At 48.7% G+C, this 16,527-nt stretch overlaps 1 protein-coding gene across 1 annotated transcript in view; it reads left to right on the top strand.

Annotated features, from left to right (window-relative positions):
- SEC13 (SEC13 homolog, nuclear pore and COPII coat complex component) overlaps positions 1-13,768 on the top strand; it is a 35,259-nt gene extending 21,491 nt beyond the window's left edge. The window contains exons 6-9 of the mRNA XM_019984909.2: positions 4,845-4,978; positions 5,330-5,453; positions 6,980-7,126; positions 13,353-13,768. Coding sequence (XP_019840468.1) covers positions 4,845-4,978; positions 5,330-5,453; positions 6,980-7,126; positions 13,353-13,466 — 519 coding nt within the window. The 3' untranslated portion in view covers positions 13,467-13,768. The remainder of the gene's footprint in view (positions 1-4,844; positions 4,979-5,329; positions 5,454-6,979; positions 7,127-13,352) is intronic.
- Positions 13,769-16,527: the final 2,759 nt, after the last annotated feature.

Here is a 16,527-nt window from a genome sequence, read left to right as displayed (position 1 = left end):
ATCTGTCCTGGATAATGTTTCATGTGCACTTGAGAAGACTGTCCCACAGAGATAGTGTGGGTTTGGTCCCAGACCACCACAATAAAGCAAATAATACAATAAAAGGAGTCGCCTGAATTTTTGGATTCCCAGTGCACATAAAAGTTATATGTAAACTATACTAGTCTGCTGCTACTGCTAAGTCACTTCAGTCGTGTCCGACTCTGTGCGACCCCATAGACGGCAGCCCACCAGGCTACCCCATCCCTGGGGTTCTCCAGGCAAGAACACTGGAGTGGGTTGCCATTTCCTTCTCCAATGCACGAAAGGGAAAAGTGAAAGAGAAGTCGCTCAGTCATGTCCGACTCTTAGCGACCCCCTGGACTGCAGCCCACCAGGCTCCTCGATCCATGGGATTTTCCAGGCAAGAGTACTAGAGTGGGGTGCCATCTCGTTCTCTGAAGTATGCAATAATAGCATTATGTCTAAAACAATGTACATACTTTAAAAAACACTTTACTGCTAAAAAAACTAACCATCATATGAGCCTTTAGCAAGTCATAAATAACATTAGCGTTAGTAACATCAAAGATCACTCAGCACAGATCACCAAGACCAGTGTAATAATGAAAAAGTTTGAAATATTGCAAAGTTACCAAAGTGTGACACATAGATGGGAAGTGAGTAAATGCTATTGGGAAAATGGTGCCAATTGAATTGCTCGACTTATGGTTGCCACAGCCTTCAGTTTGTGAAGAACTCAACTTGAAACAAGATACAGTAAAGTGAGACATGCCTGTATTCTGCTGCTTTGGGTGGAACATTCTCTATATCTCTGTAAAGTTCCTCTGGTCTAATGTGTCCCATAAGGCCATTTTCTGGATGATCTGCCATTGACATAACCCTACTGTTACTGTAATACTGCCTATGTCTCCCTTCAAGTCTGTTAATATTTGCTTTATGTATTTTGGTTCTCCTATGTTGAGTGCGTAAATGTTTACAAATGTTACATCCTCTTTTTGGATTGTCTCCTTTGTCATTATCTAATGCCCTTCTTTGTCTTTTAGTGTGGGCTCTGTATTAAAGTCAGCTCTCTTGGTTTCCATTCGCATGGAACATCTTTTTCCATCCCTTCTTTTTCAGGCTGTGTGTGTCTTTCAGTCTGGAGTGAGCCTCTTACAGGCAGCATACAGATGATCTTGTTTTTTTCTCCTGTCAGCCATCCTTCCATGTCTAGTTGGAGAATTTAGTCCACTTACATTTAAAGTAATTATTGATAGGTATGTACTTCATGCTGTGTTACTGTTTTTTGTGGCTTTTCTACTTCTTTAGCTCTCTTACTCTGTAGTTTGATGACCTTTATCCTTGGGCTTCCATGATGACTCGGACAGTACAGAATCCCCCTGCAGTGCAAGAGACGCAGGTTTGATCATGTCAGGAAGATCCCCTGGAGAAGGGAATGGCTAACCCACTCCAGTTTTCTGGCCTGGAGAATTCCGTGAACAGAGCAGCCTGGTGGGCTGCAGTCCATGGGGTCACAAGGAGTTGGACACGACTGAGTGACTAACGCCGTCACTCTCACGTTCAGGTTCCTCTGTCATTGTCTCTTGTGTATCTGCTCTATACATTTTTGCTTTGTCATTACTATGGAGTTTGCATAGAACAGCTCATATTAATAACAGCCTATTTTAAGTTGATAACTTAAATTTGTTCCCATTCTAAAGCTCTATATTTTTACCCTCCCCCACCCACTTTTTGTTTGATGTCACATTTTACATCTTTTTATTTTGTGTATCCTTTTAATTACTGTAGTCACAGATTTTTATTACTTTTTTAACCTTCATAATAGCGTCATAAGCAATTAATCCACTACCTTTAATATATTTTTATATTATGAGCATAAAACATGGAAGACTTATACTTTTATATGTTTTCTTGTTACTAATTAGCACCCTTTCTTTTCAGCTTAAAAAAGTCCCTTAACATTTCTTGTAAGGCCGCTTTAGTGGTGATGAAATCCTTTCACTTTTGCTTGTGTGGAAAACCGTCTCTCCTTTACTTCTGAACAGTAACTTTGCAAGGTAGAGTATTCTTGGTTGGAAGGGTTTTTTCTTTCAGCACTTTGAATTCATTTGATATCTTGATTGTAGTGATGGCTTTACAGGATATGCTGATGTCAAAGTTAATCAGCTTGTGCAGTTTATGTGCTGTTAACAGCAGTTAGATCTCAAAGCTGTCTTTACAGGTTGGAGTGTAAGGAATGCAAAGTGTTATCAGTATGCAAAAACTCAGGGACTGTTGTTTTCATAAGCCATTCTGAGGTATCTACTAGAGAGAATAAGTTTTAGACAACAAAAATGGCTAGAAAGACATCCATATAAATATACAGTTAGTTGTGAAGACCGTTCAGTATTAAACTGAATGAGTCCTGGTCATGTGCTCGGCTAAGATAGGTAGAGTATAACTATTTAAAAATGGTGTGCAGCACAAGCAACTGGAGATCTAGACTTCTTCATGTTGGTACCATCCACACAAAAACACCCCCTCACCAAAAAACAAAACAGTGGGAGAATGGAGTTCTTACGTTGCTGAGTCGTGTCTGACTCTTGGCGACCCCATGGACTGATACAAATACTACTAGGTATCATGTTGATGGCATTATTATTCTGAGACCATCCTGCTGTGTGTCAAATGAAATAAAATGAATAATCATCTGTCAGTGAACATCCTTAGCACCAGAAGTACACTTGAATTAGTTTCTCACTGAAAGAATCCAGAGCTCTTCTGGAAATGGCCAATCCCAGGTTTTGAGGCAGGAAAGGAACAAACATCTTGTTATGCCAGATAGAAAAGAAATCAGTGACATACTTAGACATACTAAGGTTATGTCAAAGGAGCCACCTTGAACAGGCTCAAAGTGCCGAAGATGGGCAGTTTGAGTGTAAAAAGTGAGAATGATTGCAATGAACCAAAAGCCATCAAATATGCTTAAATCCATGCCTTCATCCTGATAGTTATTTAATAAAAAAGAATCAGTCATCTTTGAAGAATAACAAGAAACTGGTTCAGAAGGGATTAAGTGTTTATGCTGCCTTTCCTACCTGATCTGCACCCCTGGGGGGAAGCAAACATTAGTGAATGAAATAGCCCCTGTGTGGAGTATTCCATGTAATAAATGACAAAGGATAGAATGACAGTATCGCCATTTTGGAATGCCCAGTGAGTTAAAAGAGGCATAAATTATTGACGTGGTAATAACACAGAGAGAGAGACAGTCTGAGGTCGTGTGCCTCCTGCTGAAGGAGTACACCATACTCTGTAGTCCTGGCAAAAGGAAACAAACCTGAATCTGATCAGTAAGATCATAGGGAGAATCCATAAATGAGAGATGCAAGAAACATCAAAAAAATGTTTTTACTCACACTGGTCAGAATAAACATCATCAAAAAGTCTACAAAAAAAATAAATGCTAGGGAGGATGTGGAGAAAAGGAGAGAAGCATCCTGCACTGTTGCTGGGAATACAAATTGATGCAGCCAGTATGGAAAACAGTGTGGAGACTCCTTTAAAACTAAGACTAGAGCTACCGTGTGGGGGATATATGTCCCATTCCTGGGCATGTATCCAGAAAAAGTGAGAACTCTCCTCTGAAAAGATACACGCACCTCATTGCTCATAGCAGCACTGTATTAGCCGAGACGTGGAAACAGCGTCAACGTCCGTAAAGAGAGGAACGGATGAAGATGATGCGGCACGCACATATACACACACATACAGTGGGATATTACTCAGCCATACGGAGAACAAAATGATGCCATATGCGGCAACGTGGATGGACCTAGAGATTATTATAAAAATAAAGTCAGAGAAAGACAAACACCATATGATATCTCTCATATTTAAAGATTGGTGTAAAACACAGCCTCACAGACATAGAAAGCAGACTTACGGGACTTCCCTGGTGGCCCGTTGGTTAAGACTGTGCTCCCAGTGCGGGGGGCGTGGGTGTGATCCCTGGTTGGGGAACTAAGATCCCGTATGCGGCACAGCGTGACCCAAAAAAGGAAAACAAACTTATGGTTACCAAAGGGAAAAAGGGCGAGGATAGATTAGGAATTTGTGATTAACATGTACCAACTGCTATATAAAAATAATAGCCAACAAGGAATTACTGTATAGCACAGGGAACTCTATTCAGTATCTTGTAATATTAATAACTTAAAGTGGACAAAAATCTGAAAAAACATATATGTAACTATCCCTTTGCTACACCTGAAACTAACACAAGTCTTGCAAATCAACTACCTTTCAATAAAAAAGAGATACTGCAATTCAAATATATATTTTTAATGGCACAACTACACTGGTGCCTCGGAATGCGCGTTTGGGTGATGAATGTGCTAAAATAAATAGAAATCAGAATAATGTTTACTTACGGGGAAGAGGAGCTGTGATTCAAGTAGGACACGAACGACAGAGCTTCTTGGGCAAATGGTCATTTTATTTTTTGACCTGGGAGTGACTGCAGGAGTACTTCAGAGTGATTGATGAATCCATGTATTTACTTTGTGTGGTTTTCTGAAATCTGTGCCCTCCCTTCGTATATTTGGAATATGTTCTGTCTTTTAAATTCCTGAGAGTCCCTGCTTCCTACTTTAAATGCATGTTGCTGAGAAAGACGTGCACTGTAAGGAATCCTTGAAGCAGAGTTCTGGGTGGCTAATCCTTAGTTCATTAAAAGAGCTGTCCTGCATAATCCAGTCCTGAGAATTGGAGAGGAGATGATCACCAGCCTTGGGTCTGCAGAAGCAGTGTCCTGTCGCTGGGCCAAGGGGCAGAGTCAGCACGAGACCCTCTCTCTGCAGATCGGCTGCAATGCTGTCAGCTGGGCCCCTGCTGTCGTACCCGGAAGCCTCATAGACCAGCCATCCGGGCAGAAGCCCAACTACATCAAGAAGTTTGCGTCAGGCGGCTGTGACAACCTCATCAAACTGTGGAAGTGAGTGGAGCTGGCGACCTTTTTAAGGGGAGTCTTCTACCCTGTCTACTGTCCATCGTGACTCAACCTCAGTTCACCAGAAACAGAATCACCTTTTCCCCTTCTGCCCATTGAATACTGTCTTCAGTCTGTCAGAGGACATCCTTTATTTTAAAAAAAAGTCAAAATCTTGCCCTTTCCTCGGGCGCTTTGACTCTTCCTAACTGCTGTTATTTGGCTCAACAAATGCTATCAGAAAGATGGAGTAGCTTCTCCACCCCTGTGGAGCCTTTGGGGCGGGGGAGGAAGGGAGGTGAGGCAATGGTGCCTGGACTCTGCCTGCTGGGTTCTCCCTCCCGTCTCCCCTGCTAGGGAGGAGGAGGACGGCCAGTGGAAGGAAGAGCAGAAGCTGGAAGCCCACAGTGACTGGGTTCGAGATGTGGCCTGGGCCCCCTCCATCGGCCTGCCTACCAGCACCATCGCCAGCTGCTCTCAGGTCAGTTCAGAGCCATGCAGGCGGCCCACGTTAGTTAATCTCGGGCAGTCCCGTCGGCCCTCACAGTCCCCTGGGGAAAGTGCTTGGAGGGGCAGGAGGCTGGCCCCTGTGGACCACTGCAGGTAAGCGCTTCTGGAGCCCGCTCGCCTCCCAGTGAGGTCTTGACCAGAAGCCACAGTGGCTTTCTTCCACTGAGCCAAGAGCAAGACCAGACTCAGGACTAGTTCCCCTCCTGACCCTTTTATGGAAAGGGATTGGAGCTACCTGGGCATTAAGAGTGTTCCCAAGCAAGGACTAGGATCAGTGGGAAATCCTAAGACCTTGGGCTCATCTCCTTGCTCATGCTTCCCAGACAGAAAAGACCCAGGACAAGCCTTTAATTATATGCAACCACCCAAGATGAGGCTTCCTTGATAGCTTAGCTGATAATCCACCTGCAATGCGGGAGACCTGGGTTTGATCCCTGGGTTGGGAAGATCCGCTGGAGAAGGGAAAGGCTACCCACTCCAGTATTCTGGCCTGGAGAATTCCATGGACTGTAGAGTCCATGGGGTCACAAAAAAGTTAAACACAACTGAGCGACTTTCACTTCACTCATCCAAGATGAGGGGGCTTCCCTGGTGGCTCAGATGGTAAAGAATCAGCCTGCAATACGAGAGACCCTGAGTTTGATCCCTGGGTCAGGAAGATGCCTTGGAAAATGGCATGGCAACCCACTCCAGTCTTTTTACCTGGAGAATCCCATGGACAGAGGAGCCTGGCAGGTTGCAGTCCATGGAGTCGCAGAGTCAGGACTGAAGTGACTAACACTTTGACCAAAGATGCGAGTTAAGCCAGGCCTTTTACATCACTGGAGCCTGTTCTTGTGCGTGCACGTGTTCTAAGTCGCTTCACTTGTGTCCTCTGGTGTGACCTGTGGACTGCAATGTGCCAGGCTCCTCTGTCCATGGAATTCTCCGGGCAAGAAGGCTGCAGTGGGTTTGCCGTGCCCTCCTCCGAGCCTGTTCTACTTGGTCCTAAATTTGAGAGGACCAGGTATAAGAGGTTCAAATGATGTAAAAGATGGTTTTGTTTTGGTTTGTTGTGTGTGTGTATTTTTGTGTGGTTTTTTGGTCGCTTCTCATTCTCTGAGCTTGGCTTTTTAAACACCTATACCCATTCCATTGAGAAAGTACGGGGCTACTGGAAACCAAAACCAGGAGGTGACTTGGCACATGTGGGAAAGTCCCAGGGAACATTTGAGAAACAGCAGTGTTGACAAAGCCCATCCCTGAAACCGGTATGAGGAAAGGGACCTGGGAGACTCCTGCCCAGCCTGAGGCGTGTTCCTGGGCTGAAGGGATACAGGCAGGGGTGCCGGGCTGGAAATCGGTTGTCAAAGCTGGAAACAGCCAGGAGGTCTTTGGCTGTGGTTTGCCCTGGTTCCCTCCCCGTCCCTGAAAAGGCCCAGCACAGATGCAGATGGAGAAGACGTCACCGGGGAGGCCTGCCGCCCCCACCTCCTGACTCGAGCCTTCTTTTCCCAGGACGGTCGGGTGTTCGTCTGGACCTGTGACGATGCCTCGGGCAACACGTGGTCTCCCAAACTGCTGCACAAGTTCAACGACGTTGTGTGGCATGTCAGCTGGTCCATCACAGCCAACATCCTGGCGGTCTCTGGTGGAGACAATAAGGTCAGTTCAGTCGCTCAGTCGCGTCCAACTCCTTGTGACCCCGTGGACTGCAGCATGCCAGGCCTCCCTGTCCATCACCGACTGCCGGAGCGCACTCAAACTCATGCCCATCGAGTCGGTGATACCTTCCAACCATCTCATCCTCTGTGGTATTCAGACCCCCCACCTCTGCACCAGCACCTAGCAGCCCTCATTTTGCTCTCTGTCTCTATGAATGGAGCATTTAGGCACCTCCTAGAAGTAGAGTTATAAAGGATTTGATGTTGTGAGTGGCTTGTTTCACTTAGCGTGGTGTCTGTGTTGTTGCTGTTGTGAATTGAGGCATATAGCTGATTTGCAATGTTGTATTAATCTCTGCTGCACAGCAGAGTCATTCAGTTACACATGTTTCTTTCATGTTCCTTTCCATGGTGGTTTGTTACAAAATACTGAATGTAGTTCCCTCGGTTCTGTGGTAGGACCTTGTTGTTAATCCATTCTGTGTATAATAGCTTCCATCTGCTAATGGTAAATCCCCATCCATCGCTCCTGTAGACCCCGTCCATCTTGGCAACCAGGAGCGTATTCTCTGTCTCTGGGAGGCCGTTGCACAGATGAGGCAGTAGTCATGCACGTGCCTATTCGCCAGAGCCTGAAACGGCCCAGCAGTGGGTCTGTCTTGACTCTGAGGAACCACGTTCTGTTCTCTGTAGAGGCTGTTACCAATTGCACTGCTGTCAGCATCTTACAAGGGCTCCATTTTCTCTGAACACTCTTCCTGTATTTGTTATTTCCACACCTTGATTTAAATGTCTGATATTAGGTTGAATATCTTTTTTTTTTTTCACAGTGTGAGTAAAATGTACCTTTTGAAATTTCCTTATTAAAAGTGGGCCCTGTTTTCATGGTTATTACATTACCTACCCAAAGTCATTAATTGACAGCAGGTATCATTTAGAAGCAAACATGTCTTTGGAATATGACCCTTCCTTAAGCAGTGGATTTAAAGTTCTTGTTATAGAAAACGATAACAAGGAAGCAACCTCCCTTCCTGACCAACTGCGGTTACTGCAGCTTCCAGAAGCTCAGGAAAAGCCGTATTCCCGGGCTGTCAAGGGGACAGTATGCGCCAACACACACACTGAAGGGCTTCCTCCTCCTTTCTTCCTCCTCCTCACCCTTCAGCACCCAAAATACCAACCCCTGCCGATCCCCAGCACACAGGTGGCTGACTGACGTGGGTGGGGTTGAGTCTCTGGACAGACACTAGAGATGGGAAGCCCTCCATCAAGACCTCTTCCCGCCCCGAGGACTCACCTCTTCTCGGCACACTCAGTGCGCTTAACGCTCTGCATGTCCCACGCACATCTGGTGATGCCGTGCCTTCCAGAGGGACCAGACACTCAGGTCCAAGATGGCATTGTTGCCGGCCCCTCCCTCCCAGCTCCCTTGGCCCCCCGCCACCCCAGCCTTGGTTCCCAGCCAGCTCGGGCTCCAGGGATGGACTTTACCCCAGGCTTCAGAGGCCTCATCGCGACACAGTAGATAATACTCTCTGAGGTTTTTCTTTTCTCCTCTATTTTATCTGGACGTTTTGTTGATTTACAGTGTCGTGTCGGTTTCAGAATGCTGGGTGCTGGTCACCTATGCTTATGCACATCCCTCCTCTTGAATTCTTTACCTGGATAGCTTAGGACACAGGTTCACTGGGGTTCTCTCTGCGCTGCAGTAGAGTCTTGCTGATCATCTCTCTCAGTGATGGGAGTTTATATATGTGAATCCCAGCCCTCTCATTTATCTGCCCACCATACCCTGCACTAACATCTCCTTGTTCTTCTTTGTTCTTCACTGACACGCTCTTTCAAGTTCACCTGTAACAGTGTTTAGAGTCCACCTATTACTGAAATCGTAAAATATCTGTGTGTCTCTGTCTGGATTAGATCATTCCTGGGATCATCTCTGGGTTTATCCACATTGTTGCAACTGGCATTACTCCTTTGTTCCTACAGATGAGTCGGTACTCCAGTGTACGCCTGCACTACATTTATTTTTTACTGGTTCGTCTGTCATCAGTATTTGTCGCTTTTCTGTTTGTAAATAATGGTGCAGTGAACACTGGAGTGCAGGAAATCTTTTCGTATTTGGTGTCTACAGGCCCTGTGACAGCAGGTCTTTTTCCAAGTTGACTGTAGTAGATCTCTTTCTGAATTTTTGACCAGCCTCCATAGTGCTCTGCCGAGTAGGTCTACCAGTTCCGTTCCCCCCGACAGAGTAGGCAGGTTCCCTTCCTCCCAGGTGCTCTCTGGGGTTGCCTTTCACACTGTAAGGATTGTCCTTCTGTGGGTGTGATGGGATTCCAGGTTGGTGTTTGGGGTGACTTCTTTCTGCCAGTTGGGAATGCAGACCATGTCTTTCTGTACTAAGGTTGACAGCAGTGGAGGAAAATCTTTCTCTGCAACCCACTTCTGGAAAATGGGTCGTTACGAATTCTTTATCCATGAGATACTAGGGCAATATTTCTTGAAGGTAACTGTCTTTAACGGCTCCAAGGGCCTGGTCAGTTTGAACTGCCCTGAAACCACGGTTTTAATTAATTCTTTGGGGACGTGGCCACAAGGTGGCAGGTTTCTTTGCCTGGCTGTAGTCACTCCAGCCTCCAGAACCCTGGGGGACTACATGTTCCTGGGCTGTCAGGAGACTGAAGGGTGCGGCACAGACACCCCAGGGTTCCTGTCTCCTCCCTTCCCCTTACCCCTCACTCCAAGAGGTGCCGACCCGGGAAACCTCAGCCCTGGTGCCCGACATACGTGGGGTTGGGCCCCTGGACTGAGGCTAGAGGAGGGGAGCCCTCCACGGAAGCCGTCTGTGGAGACTCGGGCTCTTTCCATACCTGTCGGGCCCAGAGGACTCAGCTCTTGGGTGAGCTGGGTGTGCTTTAGCCTCTGCGTGACCCACCCGTGTCTGATGATTGTGCGGCCTTCCAGGGAACAGGCACGCAGGTCCAGGAGTGGGCCATTGCTGGTCCCTCCCCCCAGCTCCTTCAGCCCTGGACACTCCAGCCTTGTTTCCCAGCCAGCTCAGGCTTTAGGAATGGACATTAGCCCCTGTTTCAGAAGCCTCATCGCAATACACTAGGTAATACTCTTTTAGGTTTCCCTTTTTCCCTCTTTATCTGGAAGTATCCTTGGTGTACGGTGTCGTGTCAGCTTCAGAATACTGGGTGCTCGTCACCTGTACACACGCACAACCTGTGGTTTCTCAGGGTCTTCAGCGGGATAGCTTGGGGCACCGTGTTCACTGGCGTTCTCTCGCTGCCTACGGTGGGTTCTTGTTGATTAGAGAATCTAATAGTTTATGTATGTGAATCCCAACCTTTTCAGGTACCCGCCCACTGTATTGTACTATACTTCCTTTCGTTTTCTTTCTCCCTCACTGAGCCTGTTTCTCTTTGAAGTTCACATTTCACACTATTTAGATCACACATGTTACGAAAATCACGAAATATTTGTCTGTCTGTATCTGTATTAGATGGTTCGTGGGATCCTCTGGGTCCATCCACATAGCTGCAATGAACATTTTTCCTTTGTTTCCATGGATGAGGAAGTAATTTCATTATATCTGTACCACGATTTTTACCAGTTCATCTGTCTTTGGTATTTATCATTTTCCTGTTTATAAATGATGCGGAGGAGTTGGGGGTACAGTTATCTTTTGAGTTCGGTTGTCTGCAGGCCCTGTATGCGAAGGGCTCTTTCTCACGTGACTGTGCTTCCTTCTCAGTTTTTCACCAACCTCCATCATGTTCTGCGTAGTAGGTCTACCAGGTTACACTTCCACCAACAGACTAGGAGGTTCCTTCTTTCCAGGCTCCTGCTGGGACTGAGTCTTTCAGTTTCCTGTTGATTCTTTCTACTAATTGGAGATTTAGAGTATGTGTTTAGCTACTACTGTTGAAAGCCGTGTGAGGAAAATGTATCTCTGCAACTTGCTTTGGGAAAGCGGCCTCTGTTTCAGATTATTATCCATGAGATGCCAGAGCATGTTTCTTAAAGGCGGGTGCCTTTTACAACCCAACAGGCCTGGCGAGTCTGAGAGCCCTGAAGCGGCGGTTTTAGTGCTGTTTTGGGCAATGGCCACAGGGCGGCAGCGTTTCTTCTGCCTGACTGTGGTTAATGCGGCCTCCACACCGCAGGGAACAGCGGGTTCCTGGGTTCTCACTGAGACTGGAGGGTGCAGAACCAACACCCCAGGCTTCCTGTCTCCTTCCTTACCCTTCACACGAATAGACTCAAACCCGGAAGCCGCAGTGCACAGGTGCTGCCCGTGTAGGTGGGGGAGCCCTCCACAGAAGCCAGGCCTGTGGATTCGTGGGCTTTTCAAACCTCTCCCTCTCGGGTGCACGGGGCGTGTGTATCCTCCTCATCACCCACCAAGCCTGTGACTGTGGTGCCTTCCAGAGGCGCCAGGGACTCCAGGTCCAGGAGGGCCTCGTCGCGGGTCCCTCCCTGCCGGCTTCTCCACCCCTGCATTCTCCAGCCTTGTTTCCCGGCCAGCTCAGGCTCCAGGGATGGACGTTAGCCCCGGTTCCAGAGCCCTCATCGCAGCACAGTAGACAGCAGTCTCTCAGGTTTTCCTTTTTTCCTCTTCATTTTATCGGGGAGTATTGTCGATTTACAGTGTCGTGTCAGTTTCAGAACACTGTGCTGGGCACCTGTCCATGCACACACCTGTTCCTTCTCCAGCTCTTTACCTGGTTAGCTGAGGGGCAGTGTTCAGTAGAGATCTGCTGAGCTACGATAGGGTCTTTTTGATGATCTGTTTTATTAATAGAAGTTTGTCTGAATCCCAACCTCCTGATTTACCCGCCTAGGATACTCTTGAGATTGTTTTTTTTACATTAGGTTACTATTGCCCTTTTTATTAATTGCGAGGGATTCTTCCTTAATTTCCTGTTTCTTTTGTCCTTTAACTATGTATTAGACCATGTATTTCTGTGCTATATCTGGTAACATTTGGGTTCAATTCTAGCACTCATTACTTCAGATTCTGTACCTGGGAGCCTCTCAACATAGTACTTTCTATTTACACCTTTTTTCTGTTGAAGCACTTCCTTGTGGCACAGTTTTAGAGCATGTGGATAGCACTGCCTACCTGCTCCTTCCCCCAGCTCACCCTGCAACGTCCCTGTCCTGGCATTGCAGCAGGACAGGGTCCAAAGGATGCTTGGCTCTCGCTCTGGTGAGCTTCCGAGCAAGAGTGTGCACTTCTGGGTACGTGAGGCTACTCGCTTTTTTCTACACAGTGCCAGTGTAGTTTGGGTGGTCGGAAGTGGTCCCTGGCCTGGGAAGCAGCTCCAAGGTTTCTTACCTACTAAGTCATGTCCAGCTCTTTGCGAACCCATGGACTATATCCTGCCACGCTCCTCTGACCATGGCATTTTCCAGGCAAGAATACTGGAGTGGGTTGCCATTTCCTTCTCCAGGGGATTTTCCTCACCCAGGGATCGAAGTTGCATCTCCTGCATTGCAGGCAGATTCTTTACTCACTGAGCCATCAGGCAAGTAGTGCTGTAGGTTACTAATGACTTACTTGTGACCTCATCTCGAGCCTTCAGTGTGTCCACGTTCCCTGTAGGAACAGACTCCTGCCCCAAGATCCGGCGCTGGCTGTGGTGGGCCTTACCCTGCACAGCTAGTGTCTCAGCAGCAGAGCCTCATCTCTGTGGAGCCAAACCAGAGTAGCCGATCTGCAAAGTAATAACTTCTTTGCAAGCAGAGGGCTCTCTTCTCACTCCAATGCAGAGCCTCAGGAGAAGCCTCTCTGCGTGGTGCTCTGCCAGCCCTGGAAAGGGGCCCTGGGCTAAACGTTGGCCACACCTCTTACCGTGTCATGGAGTCAGGCTGTCTTGGCTGGAGGGGCACTTCAGCCTCAGTGCTGTGGTGTAGGATTTGTTCAGGCACATCATGTCCATGAAAAGTTCTCAGTTCTTCATCTGAGGGAGATGAATCCAGGAGCAGCTGGAGTCATCCTCTTCTTGACATCACTCTCCCCACCCCTGTCTTCCTGTGTGTGTGTTTATTCCTTTACTTACCTTGGTTCCTCCACTGAAACCACCAGGACGTAAGTGCTCGGTTTAGCCCTTGATGGGGAGCGGTGCTCTCTGAGGAGGTGGGTGTGCGCCCCTCCTGGAGACGCGGGCGAGGAGGGCGGGGTGCCGCCTCCAGTGGGTGCCGCCCTCTGCTTGCAGGTGACCCTGTGGAAGGAGTCGGTCGATGGGCAGTGGGTGTGCATCAGCGACGTCAACAAGGGCCAGGGACCCGTGTCCACGTCTGTCACGGAGGGCCAGCAGAACGACCAGTGAGCACACGGGCCCGCTTCTCCACCCACACAGACCCTGGGCCAGCAGCCCGGACGGCGAGGAAGAGGCCCCGCGCCCCCTTGGGGCCCCAGACACAACAGGGTCATCGTGTGCCTCGACGTGAGCTGATATGGTTTGTGACTTACCGTCCAGCTGAACACACACTTGTTCTGAGGGAAAAACTACGAAAAGATCCGAAGGTGGTGGTTTTAAGATATTTTGGTCATTTTTACGTACCTTTATGTTCAGGCGTCATTTGTGGGGCTTGTTTCCAGAGTAATTAAATAAACACGTATTGCTTATAACTCTCCCTGCATTTTCCTAACCCACCTAAAACCGAGCTTTTCACAATAGTTGTCCTGGAAGAGCACAGATGCAGGCCAGGTGGCCGGGGGCCTGCCGAGCCGCACGCAGCTGTCAGGCACCTGCAGAGCTCTGCGATTCAGAGCGCCAGGCCTGGACCTTCAGGGCTGGGCTGTGTCCCCTGCGTATATACCCTGCGCTCTGGACGGGCTGATAAAGCCTGCCCTCTCCAGTTACACCCATTTGCGGGCAGAGGGCCTTACTCACCCTCACGGAGGAGCACCTCAAAGCGCCTGTGACCACGAATGGAATGAGCATTCATACCCCTCACTGCGATGACTGAGATCTCTTCAGGCTGCATGTCACGCCTCTGGAGGCAGAAAATCCGGAATTACCACGGAGGGAATCCGCAGGAAGGGGAGAAACTGCCTTGTGCTGTGTGCAGCCCGTAACTACTAAAATCCAGGGCAAGAAACAACAGCGTGAAGAGGGTCGCTGTCCCCATGCCTGAGCGGGCTTGGCCCCAGGCCGACCCACCTGGTCCGAGGCTGCTGTAAGGCTTTGGCATAAGCGCTCCTCCCCTGGAGTAGAATTCTGGTGCCTCCTCACCTCCAGACTGGGCCTCAGTTTTACTCAGGAGACCTACCCTGAACGCTAATCTCAGCCAAAGGACCCAAGAGATACTGCATTAACGGGAGAAAAGCCTCCACAGGCTCCCTGCAGCCCCTTAGCTTCAAGCCCCCTAACTTCCAAAGGACAAGACTGCAGCATGCAGTTTGGCAGGGGTGTCCGAATATCTGCAGGTCAGCAGCGAAGCAGGAGGAGGGACAGGACACAGGCCTTTGGGGTTTGTGCTTCCATGTTCCAGAGACGTTGGCACCCAAAGCCCCCGGTCTCCCCACTGACCTGGGTTGGGCGTGGAAAAGTAGTGCCGCCTTGTGGCCATTTCCTGTTATTACAACGTACAAACTGGTGCTTCAAGGCACTGCACGATCAAAGGGCTGCTGCTGCTAAGTCGCTGCTGTCGTGTCCGACTCTGTCCGACCCCATAGACGGCAGCCCACCAGGCTCCCCCGTCCCTGGGATTCTCCAGGCAACAACACTGGAGTGGGTTGCCATTTCCTTCTCCAGTGCATGAAAGTGAAAAGTGAAAGTGAAGTCGCTCAGTCGTGTCCAACTCTTAGCGACCCCATGGACTGCAGCCTACCAGGCTCCTCTGTCCATGGATTTTCCAGGCAAGAGTACTGGAGTGGGTGCCACTGCCTTCTCCTGTGGGGCCTTAAATAACAAACACTTACCCTAGAAATGGGCTTCCCTTGTGGCTCAAGTGGTAATGAATCCGCCTGCAACCTGGGAGACCTGGGTTTAATCCCTGGGTTGGGAAGATCCCTTGGAAAAGGGAAAGGCTATTCATTCCAGTATCCCAGCCTAGAGAATGCCACGGACGTTGCAAAAAGTCAGATACGACGGAGTAATTTTCACTTCCGCACGATCGGGGGGAAAAGCACTTCAGACTTTCATACGGCCTGCACAGGCTCACCTGCAGCCCCTTAGCTTCAAGCCCCCTAACTTCCAAAGGACAGGAATGCAGCATAGCAGTTTCCCAGGGCTTTCTGAGTACCTGCGGGTCAAGGGTGAAGCAGGAGGAGGAATGAGACACAAGCCTTTGTGGTCTGTGGGGCGTGCTCCAAGGACATGGACCACCCAAAGCCCGCACTCCTAAAGCTCTGGCCTCCCCACTGACCTGGGTTGGGCATGGAAAAGTAGTGCCACCTTGTGGCCATTTCCTGTTATTACAACATACAGACGTGCTTCAAGGCACTGCACAATCAAAGGGCTGCGGGGCCTTAAATGAGGAACACTTAGCTAGAAGCACCCCGGCACAGGTCAGTAAGTAAAAACTTCAAAACCCATAAACAGGGGGACTTTCAACAAGTCCTATTCAAAAGGAAAGTTTCCTCAGATATTTACAAGAAATAAGGCACATTAAATGTGCAGATCCCTCACACACAGACTGTCAAAACTACACCCTTTGCCATCTGCCCTGAGTCAGAATGTCCAGCACAAAGGTCTGCAAACAGTAACTGCTGCAGATCGAGGACAGAGGGAACCTCCATGCTGATGCTGGCACTGCACACAGGCACGGGCCACTCTGGAAAAGAACACTCAGGCTTCTGAAAGGGACATCACAGCTCCATGTGAGCCCAGTACATGCTCCCGGACATACATGAGAAACTAGGGGCTGAAGTGACACGGGCATCAAGACGCACGCTGCGGGAGTATGGACAGTACTCAATACGGAACTGAAGCCAGCGGCCAGGACCACCTGCACACGGAAAACCGACCTGGGACACGTATGCCGCAGGAACTGACTCCGCTGTGAAGTGAAGAAGAAAACCATGCCTGGCAACAAGGACGGACCTAGAGATCTCTGGACTCGGGAACTTACGTAAGGGCTGCAGCCAAAGGATGGTGTAGTGCTGTCGTCTCAAACTGGACAGAAATAAACCCTCTGAGAAAACAGAAACAGTCTTAGAGTCCTGGAAACAAAATGTGCGTGCAGCAGGGACAAAAGGTACGAGCAGTTCACACTGCTACATAAAACATCAACCCTCCATCACTACACGGCACATGCAGTCCACCCAGCACTCTAAAATCCTCCCGGGGGAAGAGTCTACGCACGGAGAGCTGTGCAGACGTGTACCCCTGAACAGTGCATCTACAGCATGCACGTGGAGATCAAGTCTGTCTTTATACACTT

Source organism: Bos indicus, chromosome 22 (assembly GCF_029378745.1).
Source record: "Bos indicus isolate NIAB-ARS_2022 breed Sahiwal x Tharparkar chromosome 22, NIAB-ARS_B.indTharparkar_mat_pri_1.0, whole genome shotgun sequence".
Taxonomy (NCBI): domain Eukaryota; kingdom Metazoa; phylum Chordata; class Mammalia; order Artiodactyla; family Bovidae; genus Bos; species Bos indicus.
Note: the sequence above shows the minus strand (reverse complement) of the source record. Positions and strands in the feature narration are given on the sequence as shown.